General features: G+C 34.7%; 1 protein-coding gene across 1 annotated transcript in view; it reads right to left on the reverse strand.

Moving 5' to 3' along the window:
* Positions 1 to 15,173, reverse strand: part of LOC137649786 (uncharacterized) — a 27,974-nt gene extending 12,801 nt beyond the window's left edge. Inside the window, exon 1 of the mRNA XM_068382730.1 lies at positions 15,025 to 15,173. Coding sequence (XP_068238831.1) covers positions 15,025 to 15,084 — 60 coding nt within the window. The 5' untranslated portion in view covers positions 15,085 to 15,173. The remainder of the gene's footprint in view (positions 1 to 15,024) is intronic.
* Positions 15,174 to 15,525: the final 352 nt, after the last annotated feature.

The raw sequence follows: 15,525 nt of genomic DNA on the forward strand, positions 1-15,525 counted from the left end.
GATACCACATCGGCCACCACAACCCTAAAGAATCATATCAAGAGTTATTATTATTATTATTATTATTATTATTAGCCAAGCTACAACCCTAGTTGGAAAAGCAAGATGTTATAAGCCCAAGGGCTCCAACAGGGAAAAATAGCCCAGTGAGGAAAGGAAATAAGGAAATAAATAAATGATGAGAATAAATTAACAATATATCATTCTAAAAACAGTAACAGCGTCAAAACAGATATGTCCTATATAAACTATTAACAATGTCAAAAACAAATATGTCATATATAAACAATAAAAAGACTCATTTCAGCCTTGTCAACATAAAAACATTTGCTCCAACTTTGAACTTTTGAAGTTCTACTGATTCAACTACCCGATTAGGAAGATCATTCCACAACTTGGTAACAGCTGGAATAAAACTTCTAGAATACTGTGTAGTATTCAGCCTCATGATGGAGAAGGCCTGGCTATTAGAATTAACTGCCTGCCTAGTATTACGGACAGGATAGAATTGTCCAGGGAGACAATTCTAAGATCGTAAAGATTTTGTAGGTCTAATGCTCAGGAAATAAAGTAGAGGGTAAATTGTATATATAATATTAACAGCTGTAAATCAGCATAATTATGATTGAATGGTATTTACGTCAGCTCTCCATGTATGTATGTAGTAAATTGCAATACGCATAAACGCGCACACTCACTCCTAAATGTATTAGCAATTACCAAGAAAGAGGGTTAACTGGAATCCCACGGACCCCCGAAGTTAATGGTGCTAACCCGTACAAGTTAAGGAAGTTCTTTGAGTGATAGATCCTGTAATTAACAGTAGAATAAAGTGTCAGAGTTGAAAGAAGTTTCAAGTAATTATCCTTTTCTACCGTCTACTAGTTCACCTTCTCTTACTTGAACGAGGCTATGTGAAAAGGTCCCAACGTAAACAGTGGGTTTTCTTCAAGTAAAGATTTATGCAATATTTTGAATACTGGCATCTTGTTAGCAATACAAAATTTGCAGAATATACCACATCTGGAGGTTGAAGATGATGCATGGAATTTTCTCCATGTTAATTCTTTACTTAAACACAATTCTCACTGGAAAGGGACAGAGAGAATAGTGGCACGATTTCTATAATCCAATTATGAAGTATTGGAAGTAGTAGGTCACTGTCTTATGTGTGATCGTTCAGTTGGGTAGAATTATATATTTCTCCATGGTTAGATTTGAAGCCTTTGATTCATAGGTGCTTTCATATATGCATATCATATCTCTTTCCATTATTGTTGAGACGAAATCATCATAATGTGGTCATATTTCGGATTTCTGGATTCACAAAGTTCCATAATCATGTTGAAACTAGCAGAAGCATTACAGGGTGACTCAAATACGAATAAGCATTACAGGGTGTCCCAATATATTCAATCCCATATAGAATCCTTTCTCTTTCCCAACGTAGGTATATGATTACGGACGCTCCTTCACTGAGGCGCCCAAAGGCTTTAATCTACTGCACAAGTTGATGCATACGTTAATCCTGTAGCGTGAGTTAATCGTGGGAACAATTTTTAATCATTAATAATTCTCTATGAATTCATGGAGACGTTGTAATATTGAGTCTTTCAACACCAGCACAACAACAGTGGTTGAAAAAGTGTTTCGCTTTACAATAGTATGATCCATCACTTTTGATATTGTGTGTGAAAGTTTCTTCTATGACGAAAACCATCTTGGGTAAATCTCTCTCTCTCTCTCTCTCTCTCTCTCTCTCTCTCTCTCTCTCTCTCTCTCTCTCTCTGAATATTTCTTCTATGAAGAAAACCATCTTGGATGAATCTCTCTCTCTCTCTCTCTCTCTCTCTCTCTCTCTCTCTCTCTCTCTCTCTGAAAGTTTCTCGCATGATGAAAACCCTTAGTGGCGACTCTCTCTCTCTCTGAAAGTTTCTTCTATGACGAAAACCATCTTGAGTGATTCTCTCTCTCTTTCTGTCTTCTATGAAGAAAACCATCTTTGGTGACTCTCTCTCTCTCTCTCTCTCTCTCTCTCTCTCTCTCTCTCTCTCTCTCTACTGCTATACTTTCTCCTGTTCTGCTATTTCCGTTTCCCAAACTTTCAGAAAATCTAATTCTCAAAGTGGTTGTTTGACATTAGCTTGAAATAAAAAAGAAATTTAACAATTGAAAGTTATCAACGCTTCCTAAATTCTAGTAAAGACATCTTTTAGCAAAATCAGATAAAATTTTCAATACATTATCTACATAATGTTGTTAAGGGATAAAATCTTAAAAAGATTTTCACAAACAGAATAAGGTATATCTTATTTCTATTAAATCATAACTATTTGAATAATCATAACCGTTTTAATATGTAATATGATGATCAACTGTCAATGGTTACAGAAGAAATTACTTTTGCGAAAACATTTTATCATTAACATAGTAACCCTCTTCATTACAATATTCATTATTATATAGCATCCTGCTTTTCCAACTAGGGTTGTAGCTTAGCAAGTAATAATATTACTATTAATAATAATGATAATAATAATAATAATAATGATAATAATAATAATAATAATAATATTGTTGATTTAATCACCACTTCAACGTTACAATTATTATCAGATTATTAGTGCTATTAGTATTATGATTAAATAATCCTTATTAGTAGAAGAAATAAAATCGTTATTAATATATCTATTATCTGTAATATTGCTATTATCAATTTCATTAGTATTAGCTGGAAATTAAAGAAAAAAATATATAAAATTTTTAATATTTTTGTTTGGCACCAAAAGTGTCAAATCTAGCATCAAATTTAAAAGATCAAAAGCTCTAATGGATTAATATTCTTCTTCTATCTCAAAAATTTAAAAACTCTTGATCCACTATGAAATCTACCACTCCAGTTGCCAAGAATACCAGAATACAAAAATTAAAAGAAAAACAAGAAATTATTGTATTAACTTAACTTTCAGACCATAAAAAAAATGTACCTTTAACAAGAAATTATTGTATTAGATTATCTTTCAGACCATAACAAGAAAAAAGTACACATAACAAGAAATTATTGTATCAAATTATCTTTCAGACCATAACAAGAAAAATGTACCTTTAACAAGAAATTATTGTATTAAATTAACTTTCCAACCATAACAAAAAAATGTACCTTTATGTGAATAAATTTTGGTTAAAACCACACTTTACAGCACTCTTACTAGTACTTAACTGTCCAAACTAATCCATACCATGGTTAGTTGGCTAACTATCCTCATTCTTCTTTTACCCACCTTTCCTATCATCATCATCATCATCATCATCATCTCCTCCTACGGCTATTGACGCAAATGTCCTAGGTTAGATTTCGCCAGTCGTCTCTATTTTAAGTTTTTAATTCAATACTTCTCCATTCATCATCTCCTACTTCACACTTCATATTCCTCAGCCATGTAGGACTGGGTCATCCAACTCTTCTAGTACCTTGTTAGAGCCCATGTGAAAGTTTGGTGAACTAATCTGCCACTGCCCATAACCTATCCCTTAACAAAACAGTGTCCAACCTTATCTATTATTAATTTGGTATATGAATTAATTTGGTACATGGTATATTTGGTATATATTTGGTACATACCGTACTCTACCAGCCATTGGAACTAGAGGAATATATCAAAGAAATGTGTTAAGAAATCTATCAAAGTTTCCTGAGACAGACCGTGAAGAGATGATCACACCTACAATCAAGTAGCATGAACTAACAATGTCAAATTTCTTTGAAGCATTGAAGCAAAACGGTTGAACTAAGTTAAAAACAACGTCAAATTTCCTTGAAGCAATGAAGCACGCGAATGAACTAAGTTAAAAACGTCAAATTTCTTTGGAGCATTGAAGCCGACGAATGAACTAAGTTAAAAAAAAAATGTAAAATTTCCTTGAAGCATTAGAGCACACGGAGGAGCTTAGTTAAAAACTTCAAAATACTTTCAAGCAAACGGATGAACGAAGTTACAATGTCAAAAATTTCCTTGAAGCTCACGGTTGAACAAAGTTAAAAACACCGTCGAATTTCCTTGAGGCATTGAAGCACACGGATGAAGTAAGTTAAAAACTATGTCAAATTTCCTTGAAGCATTGAAGCACACGGATGAACCAACTTAAAAACATCAAATTTCTTTGAAATATTGAAGCACTCGATTGAACTAGATTCAAAATAATGTCAAATTTCTTTGATGCATTGAAGCACACGGTTGAACTAAGTTAAAAACAACGTCAAATTTCTTTGAATCATTGAAGCACACGAATGAACTAAGTTAAAAAAAATGTAAAATTTCCTTGAAGCATTGAAGCACACGAATGAACAAAGTTAAAAACAATGTCAAATTTCCTTGAAGCATTGAAGCACACGAATGAACAAAGTTAAAAACAATGTCAAATTTCCTTGAAGCATTGAAGCACACGAATGAACAAAGTTAAAAACAAAATAAACTTTCCTTGAAGCATTGAAGCACACGAATGAACGAAGTTAAAAACATCATTAAATTTCCTTGAAGCATTAAAGCACACGGATGAACTAAGATAAAAACAATTTCAAATTTCCTTGAAGCACTAAAGCACATGGATGAACAAAGTTAAGAATATCATCAAATTTCCTTGAAGCATTGAAGCACACGGATGAACTAAGTTAAAATCATCATCAAATTTCCTTGAAACATTGAAGCCCTTGGTTGAACTAAGTTAAAAACAATGTCAAATTTCTTTAAAGCATTGAAGCACATGGATGAACCAAGTTAAAAACATCGTCAAATTTCCTTGAAGCATTCAAGCAAATCAACATCAACCAATGACGTGAAACAAAGAAACAACCACACTTCGGATGAGTGTAGTTAAAAACACTGTCAAATTTCATTGAAGCATTAAAGCACACGAATGAACCAAGTTAAAAACATCGCCAATTTTCCTTGAAGCTTTCAAGCAAAACAACATCAAACAATGACGAGAAACAAAGAAACAACCACAGTCCCCGTAGTAACAACACTTACTCGTAACCACAACCTCGAACAGTCATTAGTATCGATCAACGCTTTTTTTTTTTTTTTTTTTTTTACACGATTAGGGAAAAAAAAATGTTGCGCTAGGCGTGGAATGCTCTTCATGATGCCACACAACCTGGCAATTGGACGTAATAGGTCGAGGACGTTCTAATATATCTTGGCTTAACGTTTCATTGTGGTTTGTAGTGGTTGTTGGTCACATTGTGTTTTTTAATATATATATATATATATATATATATATGTATATATATATATACATATATATGTATTATATGTATATATATTTATATATATATATGTGTATATATGTGTATATATATCTATTCATTTATTTATATATATCTATATACATATATATATGTATATATATATACTGTATATATATATATATATATATATACATATATATATACATATATATATAGATTATTATTACTTGTTAAGCTACAACCCTAGTTGAAAAAGCAGGATGCTATGCCAGGGGCCCCAACGGAGAAAATAAACCCAGTGAGGAAAGGAAACAAGGAAAAATAAAATATTCTAATGATAGTAACAGCATTAGAATAAATATTTCCTATGTAGACTAAATTCAGACTAATCCGATAACAGAACTATAACGGGTTTTGGGGGTTGTGGTGGCCTATTGTAAACGTCCCTCCCTGACGATCCCTGGACTGGGGTTCAAGTTACTCTCAAGTTCGATAGTTTCTTGTAGTGTCTGTAACCTCACCATCCTTGTGAGCTAGGGATGGGGATTTGGTGGAACCAATAGGTCTAACTGCTGAGTCATGACCAGCCATTCCCTGGTCCTCCCTGGTTCTTGCTTGCATGGAGAGCGGGCTAGGGCGCTGATCATATGTATATATGGTCCTTCTCTAGGACATTTTCCTGCTAGCTAGGGCATTATCTCAGTCCCTTTGCCTCTGCTATTAATGGGTGTCTTTTAAGCCTTTAAAGGTGTATCATTAATTCCAAAAGTTTCCAAAAGGACAAGTGTTGAAGCTTATACAAGAAATCCTTTATTTCCCTTCAAGTTTAAAGGTTTAAAGGCCGTTCATGAATGGCAGAGGCAAGGGACAGTGACATTGCCCTATTAAGCAGGACAATGCCCTAGACACGAACCATATATACACTTTCCACCCAAGCTAGGACCAAGGAGGGCCAGGCAATGGCAACTGATGACTCGGCAGATAGGCTACTCCAACCGCCCCCCATCCTTAGCTCACAAGGATGGTGAGGTTACAGCGACCAAAGAAAGTAACAAGTTTGAGCGGGACTCGATCCCCAGTCTGGCTTTCACCAGTCAGGGACGTTACCACATCGGCTACCACAACGTAGATTTAAGGCTAATTGTATTAGTATATTTTCAAAGCAAACTAAGGTAATTTTTTAATAGGTCCTGATAATAGTATCTATAGTCTATTTCTTTTAGTGAGTCATATTTGCACCGACTCGCAACGGTGCCCTTTTAGCTCGGAAAAGTTTCCTGGTCGCTGATTGGTTAGAATTATCTTGTCCAACCAATCAGCGACCAGGAAATTTTTCCGAGCTAAAAGGGCACCTCTGCAAGTCGGTGCAAATGTGACTCGCTAAAAGAAATGGACTATAGATAAAAAGGAAACATCATTCCTCTTATTCCTATTCAACATCGCAGGATTAACGCCGCAGGAATTTTTTTCTTATCCTTCACTGATGTGTACTCTAACCTCAATTCTACCTTCAATAAACATTGGCACTAAAAGCCTCTTCTACGAACACTTCTTAAGCCTAAACAAATAGCATGTGAAAAAAAAATCTGTTTTAACCACAGTGTTTTCATTACGAGAGTAAAAAAAAAAAAAAGCCACTAATAGTGTGATTGTTTTTATCCTGATTCGTTGCTGTGATTTAATCGAAACATTCAATTTATCTGAAGGTTAAAAGTGTTTTTTCATGTCAAATATCTCCCATCAACATCATTATATATATTTTATTCGCTTTCATTTCTCCTTCTCTATTTTGTTACTTAATTACTTACATGACAAGCCCGTGGGAGAGTATTGTCTACTTAAACACACATTCTGTTTTAGGGATGAATCTACACTTCCAGGAGATATCTGATCTCTCTCTCTCTCTCTCTCTCTCTCTCTCTCTCTCTCTCTCTCTTGTTATGTATATATATATATATAATATATATAAACATTATATATATACATGTATATACTATATATATATATATATATATATATATACATATATATACATATGTATAAATACATATATATGTATATATATACATATATATATATATATATATATACATACACACACATTCACAATTCAGCCTTATCCATCCTATTCCATAAACCTCTCCTTACATGACCTCAAATGAGGAGAATTTAAAATGTTCACATTACAGGTACTGGAAATACTGTACATACGCTTTACGCAAAAACCCCTTTATACGCAACCATTCATTCGTATATAAAAAGTATAGAATTAAAATAATATATCGTCATAATAGGAGGACAATTCACTTTCATTATTATCAATGCTCTTCTCTTGCTTGAGGGTACACTCGGGCATACTATTCTATATTATTTCTCTACCTCGTGTTTTGTTGAAATATTTATAGTTTATGTAGGAAATATTCATTCTAATGTTGTTACTGTTCTTAAGATATTTTGTTTTTCCTTGTTTCCTTTCCTCGCTGGGCTATTTTCCCTGATGGGGCCCTTGGGCTTATAGTCACCAAGCTATAAATAAGAGAAAAATCAACCAAGCTTTGAATTAAATATGTAAAGAAGTCACCAAGCTCTAAATAAGAGAAAAATTAACCAAGCTTTGAATTAAATAAGAGAAAAGTAAGAAAGCTCTAAATAAGAAAAAAATTATCCAAGCTTTGAATTAAATAAGTGTAAAATCACCACGCTCTAAATAAGAGAAAAATCAACCGAGCTTTGAATTAAATAAGTAAAAAAGTCACCACGTTCTAAATAAGAGAAAAATAAACCAAGCTTTGAATTAAATAAAGTAAAGAAGTCACCAAGCTCTGAATAAGAGAAAAATTAACCAAGCTTTGAATTAAATAAGTAAAGAAGTCACTAAGCTCTAAATAAGAGAAAAATCAACCAAGCTTTGAATTAAATAAGGGAAAAATTAACCAAACTCTAAATAAGAGAAAAAAATTAACCAAGCTTTGAATTAAATAAGCGAAAAGGTAACCACGCTCTAAATAAGAGAAAAATCAACCAAGCTTTAAATAAGCCTAAAATTAACCAAGCTATAAATAACCAATTGCCAAGAGCTCGAAGGTTCTTTGGAAAAGATAAAAAATAACTAAACCTTAAGAAAGTTGCATGAATCATGCAACGAAGCCTCACAAGATGGCGTTAGTTTATCGAGGGTCCGATGTAGTGAGAAGAGAAATCATTCGAACATTTACTCAACATACAACCGATGTGAAAGAGTGAGAAAAGAAGGAAATGTTTTTACTGGAAGCAGAATAACAAACATGAGAGAGAGAGAGAGAGAGAGAGAGAGAGAGAGAGAGAGAGAGAGAGAGAAAGCGATTACCCACGCATGCGCCATGGATACCAGAAAGCGCATAATAAACATATAGGTTTAACTTTCTTTTTGCTCTGTTGCCAAATTTGGAGGCAAGTCCCGGTCATGGACTAATTGTTTGTTGATGTCGAGAGATTAGGGCTCAGTGAACGGAAATGGTGAAGGTATTTATGACTTTTTTTTTTTTTTTTACAAATACACATACATACACACACAGACATATCCTCCCCTAATATAATAGAGTAAGTGGGTGAAGAACACTACCCTGAGGAACACCAGGCATCACATTCCTATATCCACTATGGTCCTCATCAACAACCCCTCTTTTTTAACTATTACTTAAAATTTCTATAATGATGCTAAGAAAAGACCCATCCACTTGCAATTGTACGATTTTGAAAACAAGGTCCTTATGATTAACACTGTCAAGGCAGCACTAAAATCAAGGCCAAACATACGAACTTACTGACCACAGTCAAGGGATATCTGTATGGCATTGGCAATTATAAGAAGGGCATCACATGCTGCAAGGCCTTTACGAAAGGCAAACAGGGAAGAGATGATTATCTTAAGCAAACCGATTAAGACATTTTGCCATGAGATGTTAAAAATGACGATTAATTATTCGATACATATGCTCACGCACACACACAAGATTCAACCCCCCCCCCCCTTTCCTATTAACCTGTTGTTCGGCATTTTGTGGGAGATTTATTGATAATGAAAATATCAATAAATCACGAGGTTGCGTTTCTTATCTCCTTTTTTTCTTTCTTTTTGTTTAAAATGTTTACTTTCTATTGTCCACTGATGCACCAACGAAATTCTTTCGACATAGACATTTCATCAGCAGTCACCCGAAACCCACAACCCACACGCCCAAGCGATCGTCATAACAACGACCCACTCATTATTAAGTTTCGTTCTGGTTCTGGTTCTGGTTCAGGGGTGAGGGAGGCATAGCCTTTGCAACGGCGCCTCCAAAGTTTATCTTCTTATACTGTCTTGTCTTTTCCTCCACATCAAGTTTAATACTCCTTTTTACTTTTCTATATTTGCATCCCTGTCCATCCAAGACTGGAAGATGCAAAATACACCGGAAGATGCATTAGCAACTCTCTGGTGGATATACGAGGTGCCTCACACTGAGGGACCTGGGGGAACCCAAATATAAAATAAGGCAATAAGGCAATAAGTTTCACTAAATAAAAATAATCCTACTATTTTCTTTGGATCTTCCTCGTATGATTGTTGTTGCTCAATTATTTCACTGCTTTCTTTTCTATATTCCTGGCAAAACAGCAAAACATGGATCAAATCTGCCACCTCATTTTCAGAAAAATTACAGTTTACATTTTCTGTTTCGCGGGTGATTCTCCACGACCCGTCTCGAATGACAAGAGAAAGTTTAGGAGGATGAGTCGAACTAGATTTCGGAATTTCGCTTCTCGCTTCCCTGGTCCTCAAATGCTCGTAAAACTGAACAATGAAATGCTCCATTAGTCACTGTTACTTTTATCATTTTCTTATATATCATTGTACTTCAAGGAGCCATCACCTCAGTTCCTTCGTTTCCGGACAGAGAAGTTTCGAATCACATTTTGAACCAATCGGGACTCGTTTTCCGAGCGTCAATTGCGCGCAACTTGTTATTATATCTGTGTCAGTTTTCAGTTTGAAGGAAGTGCTTTAATTAACCCCTAGTATTAATATTTGGGAATTATTTGCGGTTTTTCAATTGATGACATCAAATTAGCAATTGGCGATTCCCAAATTGTTCAGGCATTGTCAAAGGCTTGAATGAATAGGAAATGAAATTTCATTGGTCGACTCAATGACTTATTTTGCGTTGTTCAGTTTTTTTTTTTTTTTTTTTTTTTTTTTTTTACTAGAGAGTACATAAATATTCAGGTGGTAATATAACAATGTCACAACATAATATATGTATATATATACATAAATATATATAGATCAATAATATACTGTATAAAATAGAGAAAGAGACTAATGTCAGCCTGTTCAACATGGATACAAGAAAACATTCGGTGCGAAAATGGTTGCAGGCGAATAGACGTAAATCTTCCCATAAAGGAGACGATTATTATCCAAAAAGAGGAAATGTAGATGAGTTCCTGTCAGTCACGGGGGTTTAAAAGTGCCTGGCGGTGAGCGGTAACTACGTAGCGACGGTACACAGCAAATACTCGAAGTAATGCTTATGTTATGAACAGTGCCCAAGGGCGTCTCCTTGTGCTCTTGACCCAAATCCCTAAAAAGAGTGAAATATAGGACTCTTTAGGGCCCTTTTAACTAGGAATCTCTTTCTGGCTAAGGCACACTACCCTCTTGCTTGAGGGTACACTCGGGCACACTGTTCTATCTTCTTTCTCTTCCTCTTGTTATGTTAGAGTTTTTTATAGTTTAAATATGAGATATCTAATTTAATGTTACTGTTCTTAAGAGATTTTGTTTTTACTTGTTTCCTATCCTCACTGGGCTATTTTCTCTGCTGGAGCCCCCGGGCATATAGCATCCTGCTTTTCCAACTAGGGTTGTAGCTTAGCAAGTAATAATGATGATATTAATAATAAAAACCATAATAATAATAATAATAATAGTAAAAATAATAATAATAATAATAATAATAATAATAATAATAAAATGATGGCTAAATATTTAGATAGATATGCACACACACGCATGTGAATCCCTCTCACTAAGGTATGACTACTTCCCCTTCCCCTAGCCGAGGGACGGGGAGAGCAGAGCGTGACCAGAAAAAACTATATATATATATATATATATATATATAGTATTACTTGCTAAGCTACAACCCTAGTTGGAATAGCAGGATGCTATAAGCCCCGGGGCTCCAACAGGGAAAATAGCTCAGCGAGGAAAGGAAAAAATTAAAAATAAAATATTTTATGAACAGTAACATTAAAATAAATATTTCCTATATAAACTATGAAGACTTTAACAAAACAAGAAGAGAAATCAGACAGAATAGTGTGACTGAGTCTTCAAGCAAGAGATATATATATATATATATATATATATATTTATATATATATAAAATATATATATATATATATATATATATTTATATATGTATATATATATATATATATATTATATATATATATATATATATATATTGAGAGAGAGAGAGAGAGAGAGAGAGAGAGAGAGACTTGCTCTTTATTATATAGGGGAGATGTGTGTCCCTAATCTGGTCCTCCCAATTTCAAGGTTTTATCTTAATGCGAAATCACATACTTCTGTACTTAGTTTAGTGGTGTATCAGTTAACAGTTCAATTACCTTTGCAATAGTTATCCTGAAATCGTAGTATCTTCTACGGACGCTATCACTGAAAAAAAAAAAAAAAAAAAAAAAAAAAAACAAGCAATATTCAAGTTAATTATACTAAATAGTACAGAGAAAATCTTGTTCATATCGAATTAACTTTCTATTCCTTCCTCAATAAATCCACGCGAATGTGATCAAGTTCAATAACAAATGGCCAAAGTGAAATTGACAACACAGTTCTCTTTAACGATTACATGACGTTCCAATTTTTTAAAGAATTTAAAGGTCGCTGCCTCAATCAGACGTGCAATCATCATCATTATCGGATGAAACTAGGATCAATGGATTATTATTATTATTATCATTATTATTAATATTATTATTAATTGCTAAGCTACAACCCTAGTTGGATAGCAGGATGCTATAAGCCCAGGGGCTCTAAAAGGGAAAATAGCCCAGTGAGGGAAGGAAAAAATGAAAAATAAGATATTTTAACAGCAGTATCAACAATGAAATATATAAACTATAAAAGCTTTCACAAAACTAGAGGAAGAGCAATAAGATAGAGTAGTGTGCCCGAGTGTACCCTCACGCCAGAGAGCTCTAACCCAAGACAGTGTCTATGGCACTATCCAAGACTAGAGAACAATGGTTTGATTTTGGAGTGTCCTTCTCCTAGAAGAGCTGCTTTCCATAGCTAAAGAGTCTCTTCTACCCCTACCAAGAGGAAAGTGGCCACTGAATAATTGCAGTGCAGTAATCCCTTGGGTGAAGAATTGTTTGGTATTGTCAGTTGCAAGAGGACAGAGGAGAATATGTTAAGAATAGGCCAGACTATTTGGTGTGTGTGTGGGCAAAGGGAAAATGAACCGTAACCAGAGAGAAGGATCCAATTTAGTACTGTCTGGCCAATCAAAGTACCCCGTAACTCTCTAGCGGTAGTATATCAACGGGTGGTTGGTGCCCTGGCCAACCTACTACCTATTGTCTATTAATCCTTAATGAAAATTGCCTTAATAGCACGTGTAATCATCACGCACTAGATAATTATTAAGTTGATTGACCCCTCTCTCTCTCTGACGAACACATTTCTGTAGCAAAACAAAGTCGTGGGAAAGTAGCGTCTGGTTTTAACCCACATTCTGTTTTAGAGATGAATTTACGCTTCCAGCAGATATCCGATCTCTCTCTCTCTCTCTCTCCTCTCTCTCTCTCTCTCTCTCTCTGCATGTACACACTTCTTATACACACCCACACCCCAACACATACACGCACACGTATATATATATATATATATATATACATATATATATCTATATATTGTATATATATCATATTATTTATACATATATAATGAGAGTATAAAACATATGTATAAATGTATGTTTATATAGGAATATATCTATCTATCTACCTATCTATCTATCTATCTATCTATATATATATATATAAAGAGAGAGAGAGAGAAAGAGAGAGAGAGAGAGAGAGAGAGAGAGAGAGAGAGACGAATGGATAAACACACATATACACACATTTATATATATACAGTATATATATATATATATATATGTGTGTGTGTGTGTGTGTGTGTGTGTGTGGTTTGTGTGTCTGTGTGCGTATGTGCGTCAAATAAAAGTATAGCGTCAGAATCTTCATTACAGGATCCCAATGTGAAGGCGTCAATAACTCATCGAGAAAGTCATAGGAAACAAAATTAATGATGAATAAGTTATGTATCATCATCCAAGGTTTTGATAGTATTAGAGAGAGAGAGAGAGAGAGAGAGAGAGAGAGAGAGAGAGAGAGTTTAATTTCTAGAAGATTATTAAAAACACATTACTGTTATTGATAATATGAGAGAGAGAGAGAGAGAGAGAGAGAGAGAGAGAGAGTTTAATTTCTAGAAGATTATTAAGAAGACATTACTGTTATTGATGATATTAGAGAGAGAGAGAGAGAGAGAGAGAGAGAGAGAGAGAGAGTTTAATTTCTAGAAGATTATTAACAACATATTACTGTTATTGATAATATTAGAGAGAGAGAGAGAGAGAGAGAGAGAGAGAGAGAGTTTAATTTCTAGAAGATTATTAAGAACACATTACTGTTATTGATAATATTAGAGAGAGAGAGAGAGAGAGAGAGAGAGAGAGAGAGAGTGAGAGAGAGAGAGAGTTTAATTTCTAGAAGATTATTAAGAAGACCTTACTGTTATTGATAATATTAGAGAGAGAGAGAGAGAGAGAGAGAGAGAGAGAGAGAGAGAGAGAAAGTCTTTAATTTCTCGAAAATTTTTGTGAATACATTACTGATATTACCACTTTTGCAATGGTTCATATATGCCTCGAATTATCTACGAGGAAGAAAAACTTGGCAAATTCAAGCATCCAGATATTTAGCGATTTGTTATAGTTCTGTAATAGAACTATCATTATCACATACGTCACTGTCAATTCGTTTTAGTACTCAGCTTACGGGCAAAGTATGCTCCAACCGTAAATATCCGGCAATAAATATCGAAAAAATAGAAATGGTGTGATCAAATTAAAAATTGCTATTTCACATTTTCAATTTTTTTTCGATATCTTCTTTTTCTTCTTCTTCTTCTTTGTCTGCATCTTTTCCCACTTTTATGTGGAGTCGATGTTTCTGGCCAGCGTTCTCCATCTACCTCTGTCCATCTTCTCCCACTTTTATGTGGGGTCGATGTTTCTTTGATGAAGTGTGGGACAAAGGTAGATGGAGAACGCTGTCCAGAAACATCGACCCCACATAAAAGTGGGAAAAGATGCAGACAAAGAAGAAGAAGAAGAAGAAGAAGAAGAAGAAGAAGAAGAAGTTATCGAAAAAAAATATTGAAAATTAAAAATAATAAATTTGTATTCGATCACACCATTTCTATCACAATCCTCATATTTAGAGCTCAGTTCAAGCTCGTGTTTAGATAATTCTCCAAACACATAATCCCATTGAAACTCCATTTAACGAGATGAGATCCAGCTGATGAAACAGCGTTGATATAAACTATCTTTTAAACTCACTCCCAAACAAGTGTAAATTACAGATAAGATCAATCCAAAACTACACGTCCAATACTTTCATGCAAATACTAATCGTAATTGGCGACACACCTGCGGAGACACTACACACAGCAGGCACAGGGCCAGGTACACACAGTCCGTTCGAACCATCCTCACACTGGAACGTCAACGCTCTCACTGAGAGAGTGAGGTTGATGGTGATGGACTCCAGGAACTGGAAGTTCTGGTTCCGCAGTCCGCCACCAGCTGTCGGCCTCAACCACTCTCCCTTCTGTGGTTTCAGGGTGCCGCCATTAAGGACTACACATCCGGGCAGTGTTGCCATATATGGGGGATCTATCCCTAGATTTGGCGATTTTTTCTGATGGGGATATTCTGTGCACATTTCTATGAAGGAGAAACAAAATTGAGTAAACCTATATTTCCTTTCCTCGCTGGGCTATCTTTCCCTGTTGGAGCCCTTGGGCTTATAGCATCCTGCTTTTCCAACTAGGGTTGTAGCTTGGCTAGTAATAATAATAATAATAATAATAATGATAATTTCTATATTAGTAAAGCCTACATAATCAGAAGGAAATATATTTCTGGAAA

This window comes from Palaemon carinicauda, chromosome 11 (assembly GCF_036898095.1).
Source record: "Palaemon carinicauda isolate YSFRI2023 chromosome 11, ASM3689809v2, whole genome shotgun sequence".
Lineage (NCBI taxonomy): Eukaryota > Metazoa > Arthropoda > Malacostraca > Decapoda > Palaemonidae > Palaemon > Palaemon carinicauda.